Source organism: Falco punctatus (assembly GCF_963210335.1).
Source record: "Falco punctatus genome assembly, chromosome: 18".
Taxonomy (NCBI): Eukaryota; Metazoa; Chordata; class Aves; order Falconiformes; family Falconidae; genus Falco; species Falco punctatus.
Window position 1 is genome coordinate 5,214,104 of NC_137598.1, and position 25,001 is coordinate 5,239,104.

Consider the following 25,001-nt stretch of genomic DNA (forward strand, 5'->3'; position numbering starts at 1 on the left):
GGGGGGGGGGAAGGGGCGTGAGGACCCCCGCGGGGGGGGGGAGAGGCCCTGGGGGGGGGGGGGGGAGCCGGGAGGGGGGGAGCTGGGAACCCCGGCGGGGCTGGGGTCCCGGGGGTGTGGTGGATCTGGGGACCCTCGACGGATGGGTGCTGGGGATCTCCAGGGAGAGGCAGTGGGGACATCTGAGGGGGGGGACTGGGGACTTGGCGGGGGGGGGGGGGGGGCGTTGGGGACCCCCAGGAGGGGGTTTGGAGCCCGGGGGGGGTGACTGGGGACTTGGGCTGGGGGGACGCGTTGGGGACCTCGGCGGCAGAGGCGCTGGGGACCCCCAGGAGGGGGTTTGGGGCCCGGGGGGGGAGTCTGGGGACCCCTAGAGGGAGGGCGCTGGGGGGTCTGGGCGGGGGACTGGGGACCCCGGGGGGGGGAGGGGACTGGGGGTCCCGGGAGGGGGGAGTGTGTCTGGGTCCTGGGGGGTCGGGTCCCGGGGGCTCGGGGGGCGCGGGGGGGGTCGGGTCCCGGGGGCTCGGGGGGCGCGGGGGGGGTCGGGTCCCGGGCTGACGGGGGTCCCGCAGCCGTGGCCCTGCTCAAGGGGCGGCCGCCGGGCTCGTTCCTGGTGCGGCGCAGCCGGTCCTTCCCCGGCGCCTACGGGCTGGCGCTGAAGGTGGCGGCGCCGCCCCCCCGCTGCCCCCCCCCCGGCAAAGGTAGGGACCCCCCGGCAGCCCCACGGTATCCCTGGGGGGCCCCATCCCCTCGCATAGCCCCCTGGGCACCCATAGCCCCCCCAAGCACCCCATAGCTCCACTGGGCACCCACAGCCCCCCCAAGCACCCCATAGCCCCCCCCATAACCCCCATGGGCACCCCCAGCCCCCCCCAGCCCCGCTGCACACCCCATAGACCCCTGGGCACCCATAGCCCCCCCAAGCACCCCATAGCTCCACTGGGCACCCACAGCCCCCCCAAGCACCCCATAGCCCCCCCCCTAACCCCCATGGGCACCCCCAGCCCCCCCCCAGCCCCCCTGCACACCCCATAGACCCCTGGGCACCCATAGCCCCTGCCCCACACCCCATAGACCCCTGGGCACCCATAGCCCCCCCATGCACCCTATAGCCCCCCTGGGCACCCATAGCCCCCCCATAACCCCCATGGGCATCCACAGCCCCCCCCCCAGCCCCCCTGCACACCCCATAGACCCCTGGGCACCCATAGCCCCCCCAAGCACCCCATAGCACCCCAGGGCACCCCCCAGAGCACCCAGGCACCCCATAGACCCCCCCCCAGCACCCCCACATCCCCTGGGCAGAGTTGGGGGTGCAGCAGCAGGGTGCCACGTGCACCCCGGCATCCGAGGCTGGGGGGGCCCTGGAGGGGGTGGGGGTGGGCGCGGGGGGGCACCCATCGGTGCCGACCTGCCCCCTCCCAGGGGACCCCCAGGAGCAGCTGGTGCGACATTTCCTCATCGAGACGGGACCCCGGGGTGTCAAGATCAAGGGGTGCCAGGACGAGCCCCATTTCGGTGAGGGGGGGCCTGCAGGGCTGGGGGGTGGGGGGGGCAGGGTGGGCCTGGGGTCCCTGACAGCCCCCCCCCCGCAGGGAGCCTGCCGGCGCTGGTGCTGCAGCACTCCATCACCCCCATCTCCCTGCCCTGCACCCTCCGCATCCCCAGCAAAGGTAGGGCCCCCCCCAAAACACGGTGCCCCCCCGCAGCACCCTGTGCTTCCCCCCCCCATCCCCCTCCCCCCCCCCCCATTCCCTGTCCAGACCAACCTGGGGACCCAGACCCCAGCCCACCAAGCCCTCCCTCCTCCAGTGTGCCCCCCCCCCTCCAAAATCCGCCCTCCCCCCAAGACCCTGGGGGGAAGGGGGGGGGGCGGGGGTCCCGGCAGTGGCCTCAGCCTGTGCCCCCCCCCCCCCCAGACCCGCTGGAGGAGGGGCTGGAGGCACCCGGGCCCCCCAACATGAGCACGGCCGCCGACCTGCTGCGCCAGGGAGCAGGTGGGTGCTGGGGGTCACTGGGAGGGGGCACTGGGATGGGGGGGGGGCACTGGAATGGGGACACTGGGATGGGCACAGGAATAGAGGGGGGGCACTGGGATAGATGGGGGCACTGGGATGGGGGTGGATGCTGGGATGGGGACACTGGGATGGGCACAGGAATAGAGGGGGGCTACTGGGATAGATGGAGGCACTGGGATGGGGGCGGATGCTGGGATGGGGACACTGGGATGAGCACAGGAATAGAGCAGGGCTACTGGGATAGATGGGGGCACTGGGATGGGGACAATGGGATGAGGGGGGCACTGGGATGGGGGGGCACTGGGATAGGATCGGACGCTAGGATGGGGACACTGGGATAGAGGGGGGCACTGGGATGGGGACAATGGGATGGAGGGTGGGACGGGGCGGGGCACTGGGATGGGGGGGGCGCCGGGATGGGCGCCCAGCACCGCGGGCGACCGGACCATACTGGGGGGGGGGGGGGGGGGGGGGTGTACCCCAGGGAGGGGTGTCCGAGGGGGTGCAGGTGGGGTTCTGGGGGCGCCATGTCCCCTGGGGGGCCGTACCCCTGGGGGGGCCGTGGCCGGTGGTCGCAGCCCCCCCCCCAGCCTGCAGCGTGCTGTACCTGGGCTCGGTGGAGACGGAGTCGCTGACGGGGCCGCAGGCGGTGGCCAAGGCCACGGGCACGGTCCTGGGGGGCGCCCCCCGCGCCCCCCCCTGCACCGCCCACTTCAAGGTGTCGGCGCAGGGCATCACCCTCACCGACAGCCAGCGCAAGTGAGTGCCCCCCGCGACCCCCAGGACCCCCCCCAGTGTCACCCGGGGGAGGTTGACCCCCTCCCAGTGTCACCCCCAGGTATCGTCACCCAGGGGGGTACTAGACCCCCTCCCAGTGTCAGCTGGTGGGGGCCACAGACCACCTCCCAGTATCTCCACCGGTGGCAGGGTGTCCCCCAGATCCGCCCCCCCCCCCCCCCCCCCAAGTGTCACCCCCAGGTGCTGCCACCCAGGAGGGGTCCCCAAAACCCTTCCCACCCCCCACAAGTATCACCACCCAGCGGGGTCCTGGACCCCCTCCCACTACTGTCACCCGTAGGGGGGACCCCAAACCACCTCCCAGTGCCACCCCCGGGTATTGTCACTGGGTTGGGGGGGGGGGGGCAATCCTGACAATCCGCCCCCACGTATTGCCCCCCACCCACAATGATGCCCCCCAGCATCACCCCACTCCCCCTTGTGCCCCCCCCAGGCTCTTCTTCCGCCGTCACTACCCGGTCAGCAACGTCACCTACTGCAGCACGGACCCCCAGGACCGCAGGTGACAGCATGGGGGGCACACGGCGGGGGGCACACGGCGGGGGGCACACGGCGGGGGGCACACGGCGGGGGGCACACGGCGGGGGGGGCCATCTGGCTAATTAGCACCCCACTAATTACACACACACCCACACACAGGTGGGCAAACCCGGATGGCACCACCTCTAAGTAAGTAGCAGAGGGGAACCTCCGGGGGGGGGGTACAGGGCTGGGACCCCCGGGGGGGGACCGGACGTGACACAAGGCAGGGCCGCCCCCCCCCAGCTCTGTGTGTGTCCCCCCCCGGCCAGGATCTTTGGCTTCGTGGCCAAAAAGGCGGGGGGGCCGGGGGGCAACGCCTGCCACCTCTTCGCGGAGCTGGACCCCGAGCAGCCGGCCTCCGCCATCGTCACCTTCATCACCAAGGTCATGCTGGGCACCCACCGCAAGTGAGGGACCCCCCCGAGCCCCCCCAGCCAAGGGGGGGGCGCTGCTGTACCCCCCAGCCCCCCCCAGGGGCTGTGGCCAGGCTGTGCGTGGAGAAAAGGGGCAGGGGGGGGGGGCGTTGGAGGTGGGTGGGCCTCCTCAGGGAAGCCCCCCCTCAATTAGGGGGGTTGCAGGGGGGGGCCCGCCGATAAAGCAAAGTCTATTTTTGTCTAAGAAAGATTTATATGAGCTTTAGTCAGACGTTTCTAATATATATCTGTATTGGGGGGGGGAGGGGGGGGGCACGGAGCTGGGGATGGGGGGGGCACGGCCCCCGCCCCGCCGCCCATGTGCAAATGCCAATGGAGAAACCCAAACCGTCTCACAGGCTCCTTCTTTCCGCGCCAGCTCGCCCCGGGGGGGGGAGCCAGCCCCTGTAACCCCCCCGCCACGTGGGGGGCCTGGGGTGGGGGCACAGCCCCCCCCCCGCTGGGTGGGGGGTCCCGGGGAGGGGTACAGCCCTGCCCCCCCACGGGTGGGGGGTCCCCGGGGGCAGTTACATTCACAAGGTGGGGGGTACAGTAATACCGTGGGTTGGGGGGGGTACCCTTAACTCTGCCCCCCCCCCCCCAGACACACGGGGGAGGGGGGTGATGGGGGGGTGGTCCTGCACAAGGGGGCACCCATGGGTGGTGAGGGCAGGATTGGGCCCCTGCAATAAGACAGAAGGGGGGACCCCCAGAATAAGACGAGGGGGGGGGGGGTCCCACTGCTGGGGGCAGGCCTTAAAGTGCACGGGGGTGTCGGGGGGGCGTCGGGGGCCCCCCCCGTGTGTCGTGTCCCCCCCCTAACCGCTGAGGGGGTGCAGGTCGACCTTGACCTTCTCGCCGCTGCTGAGCATCCCGACGGTGGGGAAGTACCCGCCAGCCGGCACCACCGCCTCCTTCTTCCCGATGATCTTCCCGTTGCGGGTGAAAAACACCTGGGGGGGGGCACACACACGCGGGGGGGAACATTGGGGGGGGGGGGGGGGGGGGGGCGGGGCATGGTGTTGTCATCCCCCCCTGCCCCAAATCTGTGAGCTGGGGGGTGATGCCCGGAGGTGCTGCAAAGGGGACATCAATGTGGTGGCGAGGGGGGGTCCCTGGGGGGGCGGGGAACGATGCTGCCCCCCCCCCGCGGGGGGGCTGTGCCCTTACCACCACCTTCTTGCCCTCGTGCTCCTGCTCCATCTCCTCGCCATCATCTTCCTCCTCCTCCTCTTCCTCCTCCTGGTGCAGATACATCACGTTCCTGACGGGTTTGGCCTTCACCTCCGCCGTGTCGCAGGGGTCGTCGCTGTCACCTGGGGGGGGAGGGGGGAGGGTGACACATGACATGAGCTCGTGCCCCCCTCCCCGACCCTCAGCCCCCCGGGGCCCCCCCCCCAGTACCTTCGCTGTCCAGGATGTAGTCGCGGGGGAACATGATGCCGCAGCCCATGATGTCGCCCTTGTAGCAGCGGGGGCCGAAGGGGTCCCCCACCCCGCTGCCGTGGAAGATCTTCCCGTCATCTGCAGGGGGGGAGGGAGAGAATAAAAAAAACCTGTCACAGCCCCCCCCCTGCAGCGCTGGGCCCCCCAGCACCCACCCCACGGGGCTGGCCCCCACCAAGGGGGGTGACAGGGCGCAGAGTGCCACAGGGACAGGGCTGGAAAAGGGATTTGAGGAGGAGGCTGAAGGGTGGGGGGGGGGGGGCACAGCATCCCGGGGGGGGGGGGGGGGGGAGGTGCCAGCATGTGGCCCCTGTGTGGTGTTTGGGGGGTGGGGGGGTCAGGGTGAGCACAAGCACAACCAGAGCACGGGGGAAGGGCAGAGGGGTGATGACACCGACCACCGAGACACCTCCCACATCACGTGGGGGGGGGTCTCAGACCCCAAATACCACCGGAGTGGGGGGGGGAGGCATGTTTCGGGGGGTCTCCACTTTCGGAGAGGGGGTGTTACCTGCATGATACGCCACCGAGCCCCTGCTCCAGCCGGGATGACGGTTTTTCGGGTAATCCTGGGGCAGAGGAGGAAGAAGAGGAAGAACAGTGAGATGAAGGCGTGGAGGGCGGGGGGGCAGCAGCCTGGGGACCCCCCCGGCCCCCCTCACCTTGCGGGCCAGCCCCAGGGCGATGTAGCATTTCTCCCCCGGGTCCACGATCTCCACCTCGAAGTAGTGGCTGCGGGTGCTGAGGGGGCGGCGCGCCTGCGCCAGCCCCACGTCCACGATGCTCTTCCCTTTGCCCACGTACTCCAGCAGCTGGGGGAGGGGGGGGGGGAACACGGGGGGGTGGGTGGGAGGGGGCACGGGGTGTTGGGGGGCACACGCACCCCCTCGCACCCCCCATCGGCGGCGTGAAGGGAGGGGAGGTGGGTGCAGGTTGGGGGCCTAAAGGGGGAGGGGGCCACAATGGGGAGGCAGGCTAAAGCTTGGGGAGGGGGGGGGCCCCAAACCTGGGGGAATGACACCCCAGACCTAGGGGGTGCAGTATCACAAACTGAGGGGGGGGTGACACCCTGAACCTGGGGGGACGATACCCCAAAGCTGTGGGAGGGCAACATCCCAAATCTGGGGAGGGCTAAAACTGGGGGGGGGGGTCACCATGCTGCCAGCCCTCAAGAGGTGACCCCCAAAGGGACACGGCGTGGGGGGGGGTCACACAGGGCAGCCTCGCACCCCCCAGCGCGGCGGTGCCGGGAAGCGGGTGGGAGCTGCCGGGGGGGGGGGGGGGGGGGGGGGGAGGGGGGGGCGGGGCTGGGGCTGTTTACGCCGCTGAGGTTGGCCTGGGCCTGCGCCCACATTCCTGCCCCCCCGCTGCCCCCCCAGCCCAAGCTGGGGGGGGGGGCTGGAAAAAAACCCTAAACCTCTTCAAGCCCACAAAGCACACCCCACCCCATCCCCCACGACAGAACGGGTGTCCAGGGTGCCTGGCTGGGTAGGTGGGCCCTTGGCATGCCCCCCCCTCCCCCCCAACCCACTGGAGCCACAGCTGGGGGGGGGGGGGCACAGCCCCCAGCTGAGCTCCGGGATGGAACAGCCGAAAAATGCGGAGGAGGATGAGAATGAAACCGGCGGCTGAACGGGATGGGGGGGGCACGGCGGGGTCCTGGGCAGTGCTGGGGAACACCCCCCATGGGACTGGGGGGGGGGGGGGGGAGGGGAACTGAGGCACTGGGGGAGGAAACTGAGGCACGGGGGGGGGTGGGGGCGGGACCCAGGCACCGGGGGGGGGGACGGACACCCGCTCCCACAGCAGCCCGGGATGAGGCTCCAGGCACCCCCACCGCCCCCAAGCTGGGGGGGGGGCGGCTCCACCCCCCCATGGTTAGCGCCAGCCATTGTTCAATGGCAGCGGGTGGCACTGGAGCTGGGAGGGGGGAGGGGGGCTGCGGAGGGGGAGCACGAGGCTGGGGCTGAGCGTGGGCTGCTGGGGGGGGGGGGGGGCGATGGAAAAAGGCCCCCGGCGCCAAGCTGCAAACCTTTAAAGCTGGGGGGGGGGCTGCGGGTTTGTTTTCGCAAAGGGCTGGGGGGGCCCCGCTGAGCCGCTAGCCCCCCCCCCTCTCCGCTGCCTTGGCAAAGCGCTCGGACCCCCCCAGACGTGACCGAGGGGTCCTGTCAATGTGGGGGTCTGCGGGGGGCTGGGGTCGGCGGGGGGGCGGGGGGGCACCCCTTTGGTAATGAAGGAAACCATGAGTGATACCCACAGCCGATGGTCAGCTCGGGGGGAAAACGGCCCCTTTTTGGGGCTCATCATGGGGCTGCTCCCCAGTGTGACCCCCCCGACCCCCCCAGGCACCCCCAAATCCCATGCCCCCCCAGCTCTGTGCCAACACCGGTGCCCACGCAGCGGTTGTGCCCCCCACCAGCACTGGGGAGAGCGAGTGGGGGGCGGAGGGGGGGGCTGCTGCTGTCATGCTGTCAGAGCAGCTCTGATAAGCCCCCCCCCCCATTTTCTGGGGCGGGGGGGGCACTCACCGTGCCGCAGACCTTGACGTCGTGCAGCCGCCCCCACTCCTCCTCGTAGCTGTCGACCATCATGGCGCTGTCATCCTCCTCCGTGCCCAGCTCGGCGTGGAGGTGCAGCCGGACCTCCTCCCCCAGCGAGTGCATCCCCACCGCCGGGAACAGCCCCTCGGGGGACAGCGGCATGATGGTGGAGCCCACCTGGGGGGCACAGGGCCGGGGAGGGTCGGGGGGGGCTGCAGGGTCGGGGGGGTGCAGCCGGACCTCCTCCCCCAGCGAGTGCACCCCCACCGCCAGGGACAGCGGAATGATGGTGGAGCGCACCTGGGGGGCACAGGGCCGGGGGTGGGGGGCGGCAGGGGGGGCTTCAGGGTTGGGGGGTCGCAGGGGGGGGGGTCTCACCCGCTTGCCATTCTTGGTGAAGAAGACCTGGGCTGTCTGCACCTCAAAGGAGACCAGCTCGATGCCGCAGCCGATGCGATCGCCGGAGCTGCACTTGGTGCCGAACTGCCGGCCCTTGGCGCGGCCGCTGTACAGCCTGGGGGGGGGGGGGGGGGGGGCTGAGCTGGGGGGGGGGGGGGGCACACCCCAGCCCACAGGCACCCCCAGACCCTCGGGTGGCCAGGGTCCCACTGGGCCCCCCAGCTACCAGCAGCTCCCGCAAGACCCGGGGGTCCCTCCAGGTCCCATTAGCACCCCTGGGGTCCCGGTGCCCCCCCAGCCATGAGTCCCAGCAGCCCCCCCAGGGTCCTGGAGGCCCCCCCTGCGTAACAGCAGCTCCCTGGGGTCCTGGTGGCCCCCCAGAGTGCCAGCAGCCTCCCCAGGTCCCACCGGCTCCCTGGGGTCCTGGTGGCCCCTCCAGGTTCCAGCAGCTCCCCAAGGTCCCAGCAAGCTCCCCAGGGTCCTGGTGGCCCCCCATGAGTTTCAGCAGCCCCCCAGGGTCCCAGTGGCTCCCCTTGGCATCCTGGTGCCCCCCCCCCCCCCCCAAGCGTTTGCACAGCTCCCCCTGGGGTCCCAGCAGCCCCCCATGTCCCAGCAGCCACCCCCCCAGGTCCCAGCAGCCCCCCATGTCCCAGCAGCCACCCCCCCAGGTCCCGGCAGCCCCCCATGTCCCAGCAGCCACCCCCCCAGGTCCCGGCAGCCCCCCATGTCCCAGCAGCCACCCCCCCAGGTCCCGGCAGCCCCCCATGTCCCAGCAGCCACCCCCCCAGGTCCCGGCAGCCCCCCATGTCCCAGCAGCCACCCCCTCAGGTCCCGGCAGCCCCCCCACTCACTTCCCGTCATCGGCATGGTACGCCACGGAGTCGGGCAGCCAGCCGGGCTGGTGGTCCAGGCTGTAGTACTGCGGCACGAGGCCGACAGCGATGGTGCCACGCACGCCACTGTCCACGATGGACACCTGCGGGCCACGCCGGCACAGCCCGTCAGCCCACGGGCGCTGGGGGGGCCGCTCAGCCGCGTCCTCCCCCCCCCCACATTAGCAGAGACCCCCCCCCCAGGGCCAGGCTTCACCTCGAAGTAGTTGTTGTCCCGGGTGAGAGGCCGTGGGGCCACGTAGCAGCCCACCTCGCCGGAGTTGCCGTGATAGCTGGGGGGGGACAGGCGGTGCTCAGGGGGGGGGGGTGGGCGGCATGCCCCCCTCCCCCCCCGCGTGGCTGTGCCCCCCCGGTACCTGAGCGTGTCGCCGTCCACCAGGATGTGCTTGGCGCGCTCCTGGTAGCGGACGGCCCGGACCTCCCGGATCTCCCGGATCCGCCGGCGCCAGTTCAGGAACCTGTAGTGCAGGTTCAGGTCATCCATGGCGAGGGGAAACCTGCGGGGGGGCGGCGGTCAGGGACCCCCCCCCGACCCCTGCTGCCCCCCCCCCAACTCCCCTGAACACCCCCAGCCCCCCCCATCCACCCCACACACGTGGGGTCCCCTGGAACTGCCCCCCTCAAACTGGCTCCCCCCGACCCTTACAACAAGACCCCCCTCAGCTCCCCCATAGCCCACCTCACCCCCCCAACCTGCCTGCCCCACAGCTAGCCCCCCATATCCACCCCACAGACACATAAGGTGCCCCGTAACTGCCCCCTCATACTCACCCCCCCCATACCCCTACCATAAGACCCCTCCCCAGCACCCCCCTGCCCCACAACCAGCACATCCACACTCGCAGCCCCCCCCCAGCCAGGATCCCCCAAGTAGGACCCACACACCCGCCCCCCCCAGCCCGGCTCCCCCCCATTCTGTGCCCCCATCCCCAGGCCCACCCCCAGCCCCACCCCCGGACCCACAACGCCCCGAGCCACCATTTCCCCACCCCCCCCAGAAACGACCCCCACACCCGCCCCCCCAGCCCCTGGACACCGGGATCCCGCACCCGGACCCACAACCCCGCAGCCACGATCCCCCCCCACGCCCCTCCCCCAGCCCGGCTGCCGCACATTCGGGTCCCCCACACCCGGGCCCACTCCCAGCCCCAAGCCCCCCCCGCAGCTCCGCCCCGACCCTCCCCCGCAGACCCCCTGCCCCCGGGCCCCCCCGCCGCCCCCGGGCCCCCCCGCCCTCACCGGCCCGGCCCCGCCCGCCCCCGCCATGGGCTCCGCGCTCCGGCCGCTCCGGCCCCGCCGCCCTCACTCACATCCGGGGCCCGTCGCTTCCTGCTCCGCCTCCTCCTCCTCCCGCCCCTTCGCGCCGCTCGACCAATCGTCGCCCAATGCGTCCCGACCGACGGCTCGCTCCGCCAATAGAAGGCCGGAGAAGCGGGAGGAGGGGCCGAGCCTCCAAGGGGCGTGGGGAGGTCACATGACCGCGCAGGCCTGGGATGGGGGTGAGGGCGCCCCCTGGGGGCGGGGCGGGGAACAGCGCGGGGCGCGCTGGGGGAAACTGGGGAGCCTGGGGGATACGGGGGCTGGACACTGGGGGAGACTGTGAAGAGTAGGGCTGGGCAATGGGGAGACTGGTGTATACTGGGGCTTGGCGCTGGGGAGACTGGGAAGAGTAGAGCTGGGCACTGGGAGACTGGGGCTGGCGACACTGGGGCATGCTGGGGAGACTGAGAAAACTGGGGGAGATGGGATGGGCACTCAGGAGACTGGGGCTGGGCACTGGGGGCACTGGGCTGCTCTGCGAGGCGATAGCGGAGTGTGCACTGGGGAGCATACTGGGGGCACTGGGGGTTTGTACTGGGAGGACTGCAGCTGGCCTGGGGGCACCGGAGGGGTGGAAGCGGGGACAGCCAGGGAGGACCGGGGGGGGGCAGGGATGGGGGGGACCGGGGGGGTGTCATGGGGAGGGGTGGTTGTCCCGGGGGGCCGGGAGGAGGTTTCCAGGGAGGTCCGGGCTGGGGGTCTCAGGCTGGGGGGGCAGGGATGGGGGGCGGGGTGGGGGGGGCGGGATAGGGGTCCCGAGCTGGGGGTCCCGGGGGGCCGGAATGGGGGTCGCAGGCTGGGGCAGCCGGGCTGGGGGTCCCGGGCTGGGGGTCCCGGGTCGGGCGGAGGTGCCACGGTTGCAGGTCCCGGGGGCCCCAGGCTGGGACCGAAGCCCAGGAAGCGCGAGCCCGATGCCCCCCCCCCCCAGTTGCCTCCCCGTTGCCCCCCCCCAGGCCGGGGGCACCTGGGGGGGGGGGCGGGGGGGCCGCCGTTACTTAAGGGGGCGGCGGGGCCGGGGCCGGGGCCGCCATGCGGGCGGGCTGGTGGCTGCTGCCGGCGCTGCTGGCGCTGGGGACGGAGGGGGGCCCGGGGGGGGGGACGGGGGCGGCGGGGGTCGCGGGGGGGGGCGCTCCCCGCGGCCCCGGGGAGCCGTGCGGGGTTTACACGCCGGGCTGCGCCCGCGGGCTCCGCTGCAGCCCCCGGCCCGGGGAGCGCGCGCCGCTCCGCGCGCTGCTGCGGGGCACCGGGTTGTGCCGCCCCCCGCGCCCCCCGCCCGCCACCGCCGGCCCCGCGGGTGAGAGGGGACGGGGGGCAACGGGGGGCTGCCCGGGGCAGGGAAGGGGGCACCGAGGAGGGGGGGGCATCGGGGATGGGCACGGGGGGGGATGTCACCGGGGTGGGCATCGCGGTGGGGGCACGGAGGGGGGCACCGAAACGCGGGTGAGGGCAGCAGAGGGCTGCCCGGGGCAGGGAAGGGGGCACCGGGAGCACCGGAGGGGGCACCGGAGATGGGCAGGGGTGAGGGGCACGCGGGGGGGAGCACGGAGGGGGGCACCGGGGGGCTGCTCGGGGCAGGGACGGGGGCGCGGGGGAGCGACGGGGGCACCGGGAACACCGGGAGGGACACCGACGATCTGCCCGGGGCAGGGATGGGGGCACCGAAGAGAGAGCGGGCAGGGACCGGGGCACCGGGGAGGGTCCGGGGTGCTGCCCGGGGAAGGGATGGGGGCACCGGGGAGAAACCAGGACGGGGCGGGAGGCACCGGCGGCTGCCCGGGGCAGGGACAGGGGAGGACCGAGAAGGGACGAGGGCACCGAGGGAGACCCGGGGAGGGAGCGGGACAGAGACGGGGGCACCGGGGGAGGGAGCGGGGGGGCTGCCCGGGATGGACGGGGCCACCGGGGCAAGCGGGTCCCCGTGAGGAGCCCGGCGGGGGAGCACCGGGGGGGTCCCGGATCCTCGAGGAGTGACCAGGAGCCCCCCCGTATCTCCGGGTCACGCGGGACGGAGCCGGCGGGGGGGGGGGGTCCCGGTGTCCGTGGGGCGGGTTGGGGGTCCCCCAAGCGGAGGAACGGGGGTGCCCGGGGGAGGGCGGGGAATGAGAAATGGGAGGGGGGCCGGGGGGACCCCCGCGTCCGGGGGAGGCGGAGGGGACCCCCATATCGTGCGGGGGGAGCTGGAGGTGGGGGTGGCCAATAGCCCGGGGGGGCGGGCCCCCCGTATCAGGGGGGATCCTCAACTCCGGGGAGGGGGGCGGCGGGGACCCCCAGATCTCGGGTGGCTGGGGCGCCCCCCGGTGGCGGCGGGGCGGGTCTGCGCTGGGATTTTTTTTTTGGAGGGGGGACACAGGCTCAGCCCTGCCCCCCCCAGGGGACAGCCCGCAGGAGGGAGCCCCCGCCACGCCGCCCCCCGGCCCCCCCCCGGCTGACGGCACGGAGGAGCTGGAGACGGTGGGTGCCTGGGAGGGTGGTACCGGGTTTGGGGGGAGGGGGGTCCGGGGGGACGGCCCCCCCGTGACCCCCCCGCAGGCCCCGTGCCGGGGGCACTTGGCCGCCGTCCTGCAGGAGCTGCGGGCCGGGCTGTTCCGCAGCGCTGCCGCCCTCTTCCTCCCCAACTGCGACACCCGCGGCTTCTACCGCCCCAAGCAGGTGGGGGTGGACCGGGGGGGGGGGCTCGGGGGGAGGGAAGCGGCCCTGACCCCCCTCCAGCCCCGTGGGGCGGGTGGGGGCTCCGGCAGAGCAGCCCTGGGGGCGGCGGGAGGCAGGGACTTGTTGTGCCTCAGTTTCCCTGTGTGGGGTGGGCTTGGAGGCCCCCCCCCATGAATCCGTTTATTGGGGGGGGGGGCCGGGGGGGGGGGGTGAGGATCCCAGGGTCTCCCCGTGCTGGTTCCCCAGGGTGGGGGGTCCCCAATATCCCAGCCCCCTCGTGCCTCAGTTTCCCCTGACCGTGAAGCTAGTTTGCCCCCCCCCCCCCGTGCCTCAGTTTCCCCGGGGGGGGGGGGGTGTGTCTCGGTGGCTGGAGGGTCCGCGCTCCCCCCCCCCCCCCCCAGCTTCATTGTGGGGTGGTCTGCATGGAGGGGGGGTTAAACATCCCAGGGCCCCCCCATGTCTCGGTTTCTCCCAGTCTGCCCGCCCGCCCCCCCCCGTGCCTCAGTTTCCCCGGGGGGGATCTCCGATGGGCAGGCCCCCCCCGCCCCCCCTGAACGCGCCCCCCCCACAGTGCCGGGCCTCCCAGGGGCCGAAGCGCGGGCAGTGCTGGTGCGTGGACCGGAGGGGGTACCCGCTGGCGGGCACCGAGGGGCAGGGGGGCGCCCCCCGCTGCCCCCCCACCTGAGGGACCCTGAAATACAGCGTCACGTGGGGATCGGGGCTCCGCTGCTTCTGTCTGGGGGGACCCCAAAAGTGGGCTCAGCCCCCCCCTCCACCGCTGCACTTAGGGGCACACTGGACCCCCCAGACCCCCAAATGCCCCCCCGCACCCCAGAACTGCCCCCAGACCCCCAACTGCCCCCCCGAGCTGCCCACACACCCCAAAACTACCCCCGAGCTGCGCCCCCTCCCCGGAATTGCCCCAGCCCCGCCCCTTTCCCTGAAGCCCCGCCCCCTGGACGATAATCTCGATCTGTAAGCCCCGCCCCCTGGCCAAGACCGCCCCGCCCCACCACACCTTGCTCCGCCCCCATGTCCCACCAAGCCCAGCCCCGGCCGCGCCTCACAAGCCCCGTCCTGCCCAAGCCCCGCCCCGGCTTCCTGGCGGGAGGCGGCAGCCACGCCCCCCGCGGCACCGACTGAGCGGAGCGCGGTGAGGGGCGCGGGGGGCGCCGGGGGGCTCGGGCGGGATCCGGCCTTGGCGGGGCACCGGGGGGATCGGGGGGGACCTGGCCCCATGGCGGGGGGGCGGGGGCACCGAGCGGATCCGCCCGCGTGGGGGGGACCGGGGGGGGCGGCGGAGAACCAGCTCCATGGCGGGGTGGGGGGGCACCGGGGGGATCCGGGCTGATGGGGGGCACCCCGGGGGTCTGGCCCCCTGGCAGGTTGGGGGGCACCAGCCCCCGCAGTGGGGCTGGGGGTGGCATCAGCGGGGACACTGGTGGGACTGAGCCCCACGGTGGGTTGGGAGAATGGGGTGGCATCGGCGTCACCCAGCCCCATGGCAGCCTGGGGGGCACAGGGTGACCCGTCTTCCCCTACCCCGGAGGACACAGGGGGACCCATCTCCCCCAGCACCCTGGGGACACAGGGTGACCCGTCCCCCCACACACCCCAGGGGTACAGGGTGACCCGTCCCCCCACACCCCGGAGGACACAGGGTGACCCATCTCCCCCAGCACCCTGGGGGGCACAATGACCTGGCCCCCCAGGGGCACAGGGTGACCCGTGTCGTCCCCCCCAGTGGGAGGCAGGGTGACCTGTCCCCCCGCAGCCCCTGGCCCCCCGGCACGATGTCGGGGGCTGAGCGCCGCACGCTGCTGGCGCTGCAGCAGGCACTGACAGAGGAGCAGTTCCAGACCTTCAAGTACCTGCTGGAGGAGCGGCTGCCGCTGGGGCTGCTGCGCCCCGCCACGCGCCCCGACCTCTGCAGCATCCTGCTCCAGCGCTTCCCGGGGCAGGCGCTGCACCTGGCCGCCGACCTCCTCCGCCAGATCTCCCGCCACGACCTCATCCAGCTCCACCAGCTCCCCGGTGCTGAGGACGAGACCCCCGGGCAGGCCGGGGTGCACAACGCTGCTCCATCACCCGCGGGATGTCAGCCCGTCTCACTGCCGGTGGCCGCATCTTCGCCGGTGGCCGCACGCCCTCGTCGTTTGACGGAGAAGGATCTGATCCAGATAGCCCAGAAACTGGGGAGAGAATGGCAGGAGGTGGGAATCGGCTGCCTGGGGCTGGAGAGGAGCCTCCTGGACCAGATCCAGGAGGACAATCCCCGCAGTGCCGTCATGCAGAGCTTCCACATGCTGCGGGAGTGGCGGCGGCGGGAGAAGCAGGAGGCCACGGCCCCGCGGCTCCACGCCTGCCTGGCCCACGCCAGCCTGGATCCCGAGGTGCTCGACCTGCTCCAGAGCTTCCAGGGGGACTGAGGGAAGCGCGAGGGCTGCCTGTTCCTGCCCACATTCCCCCCGCCTTTCTGGGGGCTTTTAATACCAAAAAGGGACCAGTAAAAAGTTTTTATTCCACCTGCGTGGCGTGTTCTTGGGGTCGGGCGCCAAGCCCTTCCCGCCTCTACTCCAAGTTTAAAGGTGGGATGTAGGAGCTGGGAGGAAAACCAGGCTCTGCTCTTCCTTGGGGCTGGGGAGGGCCCTGGGTGGAGGGGAGGGGGCTTGCAGCCCCCCCGCAGTCCTCACAGATCCCGTCCCAGCCTCTCGATCTCATCCAGGAAGAAATCCAGGTCGTCCTTGGTGACGGCGGGGTTGGTGACGATCTGTCGGAAGAAGTTGACTTTGGTGCCGTGGGGCTGGTAGCCCACCATCATGGACCCCTTCCTCATCATCCGTTCCTTGATGACAGGAGCCACCTGCACCGGGGGGGGGGGGGAGACACCGTCACCGGGGGGGCTGCGGGGGGGCGGGATTTGGGGGAAGGGAACAGCAGGCTGCCACGCTCACCTTCCCCAACCTGGGCCAGTAATCGGGGGAGCCCTCCCTGCCCCGCAGGCTGGGGGGCACGAACCAGAAGCAGAGGTTGATGAACTCAGGCTGTGGGAGGAAGACCAAATGCCAGACCCCGGTGGGGGCACCGGTTTGCCCCCCACCCCCATTTTGGGACCACCCCAGAGTTTAAAGCGCCGCCGCGGGGTGTTATTGGGGGTGGGGGAACAGACACAAAACCCAGCTCCCCGGCCATGGTTTGGCTGACAGCAGAGACCGGCCGTACCTCCAGCACCAGCTGGAAGCCATCCCTCCTCTTCACCTCCTCGGCCAGGTATCTGGGGAGGAAGGAGAGTGTGAGGCCCTGGGGGGGGGTCCCGCAGCACGCCCCACATCCCGGCGCTCACTGGGTGCAGGCGAAGGCCCGCTCGACGCGCCGCGCCAGCCCCTCGGTGCCGGCAGCTTTCCAGAGGAGCCAGAGCTTGAGGCAATCCACCCGCCGGCCGCACTGCGGGGTCTTGTCCCCCATGTCGTAGGTGACATCGTAAAATTTATCGGGTTGGAAGAGATACGTGGCGCCGGCACCGTGGCAGCGCTGGAGGAGGCCCTGGAGGAGACGGCAGTGACCCCCCTGCCAGCGTGGGGGGTGCCGTGGGGCAGACCCACGGAGGGGAAGGGGCTGCAGGACCTACCGAGGTGTCACGGAGCAGGAAGGCCGAACACTGCAAACCCACTGTCAGCATCTTGTGGGGGTTCCAGGCCACCGAGTCGGCTCTGCGGGAGAGGGGAGTTTTGTGGGGGGGTGGTGAGCCCCCAGCATGGGGAGAGGGGGGGTCCTGAGTCCTTAAACGGGGAGTTTTGAGCCCGTTTTGGGGGGAGCTCAGAGCCGGGGGGGTTACTCACCTCTCGATGCCAGCCAGGAGGTGCCTGTGCTTGCTGGAGAGCAGGGCGCTGCCGCCCCAGGCTGCCTGCTGGGCAGGGACAGCGGTGCCAGAGCCAGCGCCGGTGGGAAGGGGGGGTCCCAAGGGGATGCGCGTGTCCCCCCCCAGCCCCAGATCCCCCCCCCCCCCAGTTACTCACGTCCACGTGGAACCAGAGGCCGTGGCGCTGGCAGATGTCGGCAATGCTGCCCAGCGGGTCGAAGGCGCCCAGGACGGTGGTGCCGCAGGTGGCACAGACAAAGAACGGCTCGGCACCCTGCAGGGGATGGGGACACTGGGATGGGGCAGGGGGGGCACCCCGTGGACACCCCCCTCTATCCCCCACCCCACCTCACCTCAGCTTTCGCTCTCTGGATCTCCTTCTCCAGCTCCTCGGGGATCATCTTCCCCCTGAGGGATGGGGAGGGAAAAGAGGTGGTGGTGGGAGCAGGGCTGGGGTGGGGGGAGCAGGGCTGGGGGGAGCAGGGCTGGGGTGGGGGCTCACCCACCTCTCGTTGGTGCTGACCAGGTAGACGTTGTCGGTGCCAATGCCCAGGAACGCGGCACCTTTCTGGATGGAGTAGTGGCTCTGAGCGGGGAGAAGACAGGGGTCGGGCTGGGGGGGGGGCTGACCGCAGCCCCCATCCCGCCGCAGGGCCAGCAACCCCCACTCCGCACCTCCCGGGAGGCGAAGAGGGCCAGGCGCGGCAGGGCCCAGCTGCCCTTCGGCCGGCTCTCCGGGAAGCGGTGGAAGCGCGCCACGTTCATGGCGTACATGTTGGAGATGGAGCCTCCTGCCAGGGGACAGGGACACCCGCATCACAGCCGGGGAGGGTGACACGCCACCACCGAGGGGGGTCACAGGTGGGGATGGGGACAGGGCAAGCCCTCGGCGGGGCCAGGAGGGATGGGGGTACCTGGGGAGAAGATGCCGTCGCCGCTGCTCCAGCCCACCAGCTCCCGCAGCTTGGCCAGCACCACCTCCTCCATCAGCACGAACACCGGGGCGATCTCGTACGTGTATCTACAGGGGGACACAGCACCCGTGGGGGGGCCCAGCTGGCACCGCTCCCCACCCCTCCTCCAGGCTCCCCGCAGCCTCAGCACCCCGAACACCCCCGCTCAGGGCCACCCCCTCCTTGTTTTCAGGCACATACTGGCTGGTGTTGAGGGCCTCGGTGATCAGGCGTCCCGCCAGCGCGTGGTGGTCCAGGCCGGAGAAGAGCTGGTTGCAGAAGCGAGGGTGACCTGGGGCGGGGGGGGGGGCAAGATGGGGGCAGTGTCAGGGTAGGGTGACAGGCACGACACTGTCAGCCCCCTCCACACAGGACCCCTTGTCACCACGGGGGCTCTGGGGCCCTGAGGACACTGCCATGAGGGGGCAACCGTCATCTGAGGGAGCAGGGCCAGCCTGGAGCTGTGTGTGGGTCAGGGGGGCAAGCAGGGCCAGCCTGGAGCTGGGTGTGTGACGGGGACACGAGTGGGGACATGCCTGGAGCTGGGTGTGTGACGGGGACACGAGTGGGGACATGCCTGGATCCAGGTGTGTGACGGGGACACGAGTGGGGACATGCCTGGATCCAGGTGTGTGACGGGGACACGAGTGGGGACATGCCTGGATTCAGGTGTGTGACGGGGACACGAGTGGGGACATGCCTGGATCCAGGTGTGTGACGGGGACAGGAGTGGGGACATGCCTGGATCCAGGTGTGTGATGGGGACACGAGTGGGGACATGCCCAGAGCTGTGACAGCGACTGGCTGGGGAGACAGCCTTGCACCTGGCTAACGCCTGCTAAACTGGGACCAGCTGGGGCCAAGCTGGGAGCAGCTGGGACTGAACAGAGACCAGCTGGAATGAACCACGGGCAACTGGGGCCGAACAGGGACCAGCTGGGCTGAACCAGAAGCAGCTGGGACAAATGGGGACCAGCTGGAGCCAAACTGGGGCCAGCTGGGTACAAATGGGGACCAGCTGGGGCTGAACTGGGAGCAGCGGTGCTCACAGGTTTTGACGCTGTAACGGATGACGTCCCCGCAGCGCTCCAGCAGCCTCTCCGGCGGCTCCCCGCTGCTCCGCAGCTCCAGGTCCAGCAGCTCCCGCAGCTCCTGGGGCTCCTTCCAGTCACAGACCTACAGGGAAGGGGGGGCAGGATTTGGCCCTGGCCAGGCAGGGACCCCCACCCCGTCCCCACCGCCCCGCTGCGGGGCCCCGGGTTCTCACCCACCTTCTCGGTCACATCTGTCCCCTTCCGCACGGCTTCATCCAGCAGGACCTGGAAGGCTTCCCGCAGGAATTCCTCCCCAGCTGCTTTATCCAGGCCGGGATGCTCCAGCCAGCTGCTGGCCGCCATCCCGCCAGGCCCGGCCCGCTCAGCCACGTGCCGTGGGGACCCCCGGCCCTTCCCACCCTGCACCGGCTCGGGACGAGGCGCCCCGGCTCGCTGTCGCCAGGCTGGGATTCTCCTCTCGGCCACGTCGTCGCGGAGGGACAGGGGACAAAGTACACGGCTGTGAAGAGTGACTCTTAAAGGCGCGCTGGGGGGGGGGGGCTTCCCCGAAGTGGTGCCCCCACCCCGGCGGGGGTCTCAGAGCCAGGCAGGGGTGGTGGGCCGGGGTCCGTCTCTCCAGGGAGCTGCAGGAAGAGGGAGGGCAGGAGTCAGCGGAGAGCGGCCACCCCGGCGCATGTCCCCTGCCCGCGCAGCCCAGTGTGGGGGTCTGGGCCCCCCGTCCCACCCCCCCCACCGAGAGCGCTGGGCTGCCCGCGGGTGGCTTTGGCCCACTGGGGGACAGCGAGGGAGGTGACCCAGCACGGCCACCCCCACAGTGCCAGGGCCACCCAGCCGGGGGGGAACACGGGGCCGGGGCCTGGCCTGGCCCCAGCAGCGAGGGGGGCCGGGGGGACCCTGTGTGCCCCCCCCCAGCCACGCGTGATGCCACGGGGAGGGGCAGGCACAGCCCCAGGGGGGCAATAAGGAAGGGGGGGGACAGGGGGAGGGGGGGACCACCCCGCCAGGGGAGCCACAGGGGGATGGGGACCCCCTAGGGGGGTGCACTGGATGAAACGCCCCCCGGGGCCAGGGGGGCGGGCGGGGCCTACCCTGGGGGGAGACAGGGAGCAGTAACGGGGGGGGCATAACGGCGGCGCCCCCTGGCCGGGGGCGGGCCGGGGCAGGAAGCCGCCCGGGGTGCGGGGGGCTGAGGCTCGGGCCCCCCGCCGGAGCAGGCCGCGCCGCCCGCGCTGCCCCCGTTGCCCCGGTAACAGCCCGGCCCCAAGATGGCGCCAGCGGGCGGTGCCGGGGCAGCACCGCGCATGCCCGGCGCGCCCCGCCGCTCCCTGCCGGCCCTGCGGGCGAGGGCTTCCGGTTCCGGGTCGGCGGCGGCGGCCGAGGAAGGGGGGGGCGCTGGGGCCGCGGCTGTTTGTAAACTTGTCGGTGCGGCGGGCGGCGCGGAGCGGAGCGCGGAGGGGCCGCGGCAGGTACGGACCCGCCCCTTCCCGCCGGCACGGAGCGCCGGTGCGGGGGGTGCGGCCCGGCCCGGCCCGGCACGGCACGGCACGGCACGGCACCGCGGGGGCCGCCCGCGCACCTCCCCGGGCCCGTCCGCGCGCGCCGCCGCCTCAGCCCCGCCCCACCGGGCGGCACCGGGAGGGGGGGAGGGGGAACGGAGGGGCGGAGGGGGCGATAACGGGGCGAGCCCAGCGCGCAGGCGCGGGGCACCCGCACCGGGAGGCGCGGCCCCTCCCCCAGCGGGGTCACCCCGCTGTGACCCCGCTGTGACCCCGTCCCCACCCCCCCCGGGTGACCCTCCCGGGACCCCACGTGTCGCCCCGCTCCGGGACACCCCTTTCGCACACCCGGCTCCCCCTCCCCGCGTCCCCCCACACTTGGGACACCCCCTGACGCCCCCCCGGGGACCCCCCCGGATCATCCCCGCCCCCCCCCCTACACGTCATCCTGCCCTGGGACACTCCCCCACCCCCCCCGCCCTCCCCCCCAGGACCATCACGGCACCGGGGGACACCTCCTGAGCCCCCCCCTGCCCCCCCTTTGCCCCCCCCCCCCAGCAGCAGCAGCCCCACCCCCACCCCCACCAGGTCACCCCCCACCCTGTCACCTGCCACCCCCCCCTGCGCCCACGTTACCCCCATGGGGCATCCGGCTGGGGCTCAGCATGGACAGGGACCCCCCCCCCCCCCACCTCAGAGCTGGGTCCCCCCACCCCACAGGGCCCCCCCCCCCCCCCATAACTGTCCCCTCCCTCCCCGCAGGCGAAGACCAGCAGCAGCAGCAGCAGCAGCAGAGTTGTCCCCGTGGGGAGCCGGCTCCCGCCCTGGGGCGGCGGGGGGGAGATGTCCCCTCTCTAAGAAGAAGCCTTGCGGGCAGCTGCCCGTCCTGCCTAACCCTGCCTAACCCTGCCAGCCCCCCCCGGGGTTGAGGAGGAAGCGCCTCACGGCACCCGCGGCACCGGGGCAAAGATGTCAGCAAAGTGGAGGGTACTGGACGAGCCCGGCAAAAAAAAAAAAAAAAATGATTAACTGAACCCACCTTTCTAACCGTTAAAAAAATTCTTTTCCTGGGCGAGAATTAAGGCTAAAGAATTGTTACAATCCGTTTGTTGAGGACAGACAGACAGACACAAGATGGCTCAGGTAATGAGCCCCACTTTTCCCACCCGTACCCCAAGATCCGAAGCCGAGAAGCGTGTCGGGGGGGGAGAGCGCTCGGCCCGGCAGCTCCCTCCCTGCTGGGGCGGTGGGTGCCGGTGCGGGGCCCCCCCCCCCATCACCCCACCACCCTCCCCGTCCCGGGTCCTTTCCGGAGCCAGCGGAGTTTTTCCCGGCCGCTGTTCCAGGGCTCGCCCGAACTCTCCCGTTAGCCATTAGGTCCTCGGCGGGCCTCACGGAAAAGGGGGTTTTGGGTGGGGGGGGTGGTCTTGTGCCTCCCCCCCCTCCCCCCCTAATTTTACCGCTCGGTCGAAGGCGTCCGGTCTCTGTCCCCCGGCAAGGGTTTGCTTTTTTTGGTTTTGGTTCGTTTGAGGGGCCGGGGGGGTGAGGCGGTGCGGCGGCGCTGCAGCTGGGCCGCCTCTCCCCGCTCTCCGCAGGCGAGTCTCCTGGCCTGCGAGGGCCTCTCCGGCGTCTGCCTGGTGCCGACCGTGGCCAGCAAGAAGATGATGCCGAAGCAGAGCTCGAAACAGGGCGAGAGCAGGGAGAGGGGGAGCAGCCCCGACGTGCTGGTACGGCCGCTCCCCGCCAGGGAGATGGGGGGGGGGGGGCGTGCTGGGCCGCGCTCTGGGCTTCTCCTCCTTCCTCTTGACGTTCTCCTCCTTTAATTTGACGTTTTTCTCCTTTAATTTGACATTTTCCTCCTTTAATTTGACGTTTTCCTCCTTTAATTTGACGTTTTCCTCCTCCAATTTGACGTTTTCCTCCTTCCTCTTGACGTTTTCCTCCTTTAATTTGACGTTTTCCTCCTTTAATTTGACGTTTTCCTCCTTTAATTTAACGTTTTCCTCCTTTAATTTGACGTTTTCCTCCTCCAATTTGACGTTTTCCTCCTTTAATTTGACGTTTTCCTCCTCCAATTTGACGTTTTCCTCCTCCAATTTGACGTTTTCCTCCTCCAACTCGACGTTTTCCTCCTCCAACTCGACGTTTTCCTCCTCCAACTTGACGTTTTCCTCCTCCAACTCGACGTTTTCCTCCTCCAATTTGACGTTTTCCTCCTCCAATTCGACGTTTTCCTCCTCCAATTTGACGTTTTCCTCCTCCAATTCGACTTTTTCCTCCTCCAATTCGACTTTTTCCTCCTCCAATTCGACTTTTTCCTCCTCCAATTCGACTTTTTCCTCCTCCAATTCGACTTTTTCCTCCTCCAATTCGACTTTTTCCTCCTCCAATTCGACTTTTTCCTCCTCCAATTCGACTTTTTCCTCCTCCAATTCGACTTTCCTCCTCCAATTCGACATTTTCCTCCTCCAATTCGACATTTTCCTCCTCTAATTCGACTTTCCTCCTCTAATCCGATGTTTTCCTCCTCTAATACGACGTTTTCCTCCTCTAATTTGACTTTTTCATCCTCTAAGTCGACTTTTTCCTCTCTAATTCGACTTTTTCCTCCTCTAATTCACGTTTTCCTTCATTTTGACTTTTTCCTCCTCTAATTTGATTTTTTTCCTCATTCAATTTGTTTTTTCCTTGATTAACTAAATTTTTCCTCCTTTGATTCAATCTTTTCCTCGTTTAATTTTTTTTTTCAGTTGATTTTGATTTTTCCTTGTTTAATTCAGTTTTCCCTCCTTTAATTCAGTTTTTCTCTTTTAACTCAGCTTTTTTCTTGTCTTCAGTTCTTCTTCCTTCCTTCCTTCGGTTCAGTTTTTTCCTCTCGTGATTTCATTTTTTCTCCTTTGATTTGATTTTCTCCTCTTGTGTTTCAATTTTCCTCCTGCGATTCGATTTTTTTCCCCCCGAGATTTGATTTTTCCTCCTTTAATCCAGTTTTTCCCTCCTTTTAAGTTCTGCCCCCCTTCCCCCCCTCCTCGATTTTCCCTCCTTTAACATCACTTTCCCCTCTAATCTGATTTTTTTGGAGGCTCTCCGTCAGGACGGCGAGAAATCCCGCAGCCGCAAGGAGGAGGAGACGGCTGAGGCGTCGCAGCCCAAGAAGTCCATTAAAAAGGCAGGTCGTGGGGCCCCGATTTCCCAGGGCGGGGGGCGCTGGGGGGGGGGGGGGGGGGGGGTCCCGGGCAGGAGCGGGCGCGACTGACCCAGCCCTCCCTCCCCGTGCCAGCGCCGCAAGCGGGTGGCCGGCGCCGAGGGACCCAGCTGCTCCTCCCGGAGAGGATCCTGCCTCGGCAGCCAGGTTTGCCGCCGTGGAGGAGGAGGAGGAGGAGGAGGAGGAGGAGGAGGAGGAAGATTTCCCAAACTCCGGCAGGCGCAGGACGGCCGGGGGGGGGCTCTGGGGGGAGGATTCCCCCCCCCCTCCCCCCCGCGCTGACGGGGGGGTCTCTGCTCCGCAGATGGTGGTGATCGAGCAGAACGGCTCCTTCCAGCTGAGGATCCCCAAAAACTTCATCTGCGAGCACTGCTTCGGCGCCTTCCGCAGCAGCTACCACCTCAAGAGGCACATCCTCATCCACACCGGTAACACCTCCCTCTAATGAGCACGGGGGCGCCCTAATGAACCCCCCCTGATGGCGCGTGTCCCGTCACCCCCACCCCCCCCCTCCCCAGGCGAGAAGCCCTTCGAGTGCGACATGTGCGACATGCGCTTCATCCAGAAATACCACCTGGAGCGTCACAAGCGCGTCCACAGCGGGGAGAAACCCTACCAGTGCGAGCGCTGCATGCAGGTACCGCCCCGCGGGGGTCTGGGCAGGTCGGGGGGGCGGCGGGGACCCCCCCCCCCCAGGGCTCATAACGCCCCCTCCCCATCTCCTGCAGAGCTTCTCCAGGACAGACCGGCTGCTGAGACACAAACGAATGTGCCAAGGTTGCCAAACCAAGACCCCCGAGTCGCAGCTGCTGCTCTAGGAGCCGAGCTGAGCCCCCCCCCCCCGGCGCCGGCCCGGAACGCTGAAGGCAGCTCCGGGGGTGGTCGTTTTTCCTTCCTCCCCCCTCCCTTCCTCCTCTTCCTCCTTCTCCTCTCTTGGGTTCTCAGCCCCGTTCCAGCTCCCTGCCGCGGGGACTGGGAAGAGCCGGCCGCTCGCTGGACTTCCAGCCGCTGGCACTGTACATAACTCGGAAGATGATCTGGAAAACCCTCCCCCTGCCCGGCAGGAGCCGCAGGCAGCTGCCTACACACCTGCCGCCGCTTTCTTTTACCACCCACCCCCCCCAGTTTGATCCCCAAGTCCTGCCCCCCCCCCCCCCTCCCCCCCTCTCAGGAAAGGCTTGGAGCCCCGAGCGCTTCCTTTCGGCCGCCGGACGGGCTTGCGCAGGCACTCGGCTCTCAGGTAGGAGGGTCTCGCAGGGAGGAACTTGCCTCTAACCCCTCGGCTCTATTTTTGAGAAGAAAAAGGAAAACTGAGCGCTGGCAGGGCAGCGGCCGGGGGGGCTCGGCCCCGCGGGGGGGGGGGGGGGCTTGTCCTGGTGGCAAGCTCTGCAGCACTTCCATTTTCCTTGCAAGTTTCTTCATCTGTTTTGTTGGT

General features: G+C 70.1%; 6 protein-coding genes across 12 annotated transcripts in view; 4 read left to right on the forward strand and 2 right to left on the reverse strand.

The window, feature by feature from the left end:
* Positions 1 to 3,883, forward strand: part of TNS2 (tensin 2) — a gene marked incomplete at its 5' end in the record, with an annotated part of 139,215 nt that extends 135,332 nt beyond the window's left edge. The window contains 8 exons of the mRNA XM_080368227.1: positions 571 to 701; positions 1,426 to 1,518; positions 1,596 to 1,673; positions 1,920 to 1,997; positions 2,609 to 2,777; positions 3,250 to 3,318; positions 3,456 to 3,485; positions 3,608 to 3,883. Coding sequence (XP_080224353.1) covers positions 571 to 701; positions 1,426 to 1,518; positions 1,596 to 1,673; positions 1,920 to 1,997; positions 2,609 to 2,777; positions 3,250 to 3,318; positions 3,456 to 3,485; positions 3,608 to 3,749 — 790 coding nt within the window. The 3' untranslated portion in view covers positions 3,750 to 3,883. The remainder of the gene's footprint in view (positions 1 to 570; positions 702 to 1,425; positions 1,519 to 1,595; positions 1,674 to 1,919; positions 1,998 to 2,608; positions 2,778 to 3,249; positions 3,319 to 3,455; positions 3,486 to 3,607) is intronic.
* Positions 3,884 to 4,319: 436 nt separating this feature from the next.
* SPRYD3 (SPRY domain containing 3) lies at positions 4,320 to 10,877 on the reverse strand. Of its 2 annotated transcripts, none has more exons than XM_080367948.1 (11): positions 10,340 to 10,877; positions 9,386 to 9,526; positions 9,226 to 9,301; positions 8,988 to 9,112; positions 8,116 to 8,251; positions 7,726 to 7,914; positions 5,860 to 6,009; positions 5,709 to 5,766; positions 5,156 to 5,275; positions 4,922 to 5,067; positions 4,320 to 4,704 (listed from the first exon to the last, which is right to left on the reverse strand). In XM_080367948.1, exons 1-11 carry the CDS (start codon positions 10,858 to 10,860, stop codon positions 4,570 to 4,572), a joined length of 1,797 nt encoding a protein of 598 aa, XP_080224074.1. In that variant the 5' UTR covers positions 10,861 to 10,877; the 3' UTR covers positions 4,320 to 4,569. The 2 variants fall into 2 exon arrangements, with proteins under 2 accessions (XP_080224074.1, XP_080224075.1); XM_080367949.1 differs by having other exon boundaries at positions 4,398 to 4,704; positions 10,269 to 10,346.
* A 253-nt stretch (positions 10,878 to 11,130) lies between these two features.
* IGFBP6 (insulin like growth factor binding protein 6) lies at positions 11,131 to 13,711 on the forward strand. The gene is made up of 4 exons (XM_080368015.1): positions 11,131 to 11,643; positions 12,721 to 12,800; positions 12,879 to 12,998; positions 13,570 to 13,711. Exons 1-4 carry the CDS (start codon positions 11,379 to 11,381, stop codon positions 13,681 to 13,683), a joined length of 579 nt encoding a protein of 192 aa, XP_080224141.1. The 5' UTR covers positions 11,131 to 11,378; the 3' UTR covers positions 13,684 to 13,711.
* A 302-nt stretch (positions 13,712 to 14,013) lies between these two features.
* LOC308054742 (uncharacterized protein) lies at positions 14,014 to 15,523 on the forward strand. Of its 2 annotated transcripts, none has more exons than XM_080368013.1 (2): positions 14,014 to 14,151; positions 14,743 to 15,523. In XM_080368013.1, exon 2 carries the CDS (start codon positions 14,792 to 14,794, stop codon positions 15,425 to 15,427), a length of 636 nt encoding a protein of 211 aa, XP_080224139.1. In that variant the 5' UTR covers positions 14,014 to 14,151; positions 14,743 to 14,791; the 3' UTR covers positions 15,428 to 15,523. The 2 variants fall into 2 exon arrangements, with proteins under 2 accessions (XP_080224139.1, XP_080224140.1); XM_080368014.1 differs by having other exon boundaries at positions 14,042 to 14,151; positions 14,753 to 15,523.
* CSAD (cysteine sulfinic acid decarboxylase) lies at positions 15,499 to 20,121 on the reverse strand. Of its 2 annotated transcripts, XM_080367981.1 has the most exons (15): positions 19,954 to 20,121; positions 19,082 to 19,488; positions 18,860 to 18,986; positions 18,012 to 18,102; positions 17,772 to 17,878; positions 17,533 to 17,648; positions 17,364 to 17,443; positions 17,211 to 17,265; positions 17,015 to 17,131; positions 16,838 to 16,902; positions 16,627 to 16,708; positions 16,342 to 16,541; positions 16,221 to 16,272; positions 15,953 to 16,042; positions 15,499 to 15,861 (listed from the first exon to the last, which is right to left on the reverse strand). In XM_080367981.1, exons 2-15 carry the CDS (start codon positions 19,205 to 19,207, stop codon positions 15,688 to 15,690), a joined length of 1,482 nt encoding a protein of 493 aa, XP_080224107.1. In that variant the 5' UTR covers positions 19,208 to 19,488; positions 19,954 to 20,121; the 3' UTR covers positions 15,499 to 15,687. The 2 variants fall into 2 exon arrangements, with proteins under 2 accessions (XP_080224107.1, XP_080224108.1); XM_080367982.1 differs by lacking the exon at positions 19,954 to 20,121 and having other exon boundaries at positions 19,082 to 19,928.
* Positions 20,122 to 20,178: 57 nt separating this feature from the next.
* Positions 20,179 to 24,994, forward strand: ZNF740 (zinc finger protein 740). 4 transcript variants are annotated; one of them, XM_080368009.1, is made up of 8 exons: positions 20,179 to 20,331; positions 21,124 to 21,348; positions 21,957 to 22,088; positions 23,444 to 23,530; positions 23,642 to 23,713; positions 23,871 to 23,994; positions 24,085 to 24,203; positions 24,295 to 24,994. In XM_080368009.1, the coding sequence occupies exons 2-8, from the start codon at positions 21,331 to 21,333 to the stop codon at positions 24,382 to 24,384; spliced, it is 642 nt and encodes a 213-aa protein (XP_080224135.1). In that variant the 5' UTR covers positions 20,179 to 20,331; positions 21,124 to 21,330; the 3' UTR covers positions 24,385 to 24,994. The 4 variants fall into 4 exon arrangements, with proteins under 4 accessions (XP_080224135.1, XP_080224138.1, XP_080224137.1 ...); XM_080368011.1 differs by having other exon boundaries at positions 20,180 to 20,331; positions 21,124 to 21,504; XM_080368010.1 differs by having other exon boundaries at positions 20,234 to 20,331; positions 21,130 to 21,348.
* The last annotated feature ends 7 nt before the right edge of the window (positions 24,995 to 25,001 follow it).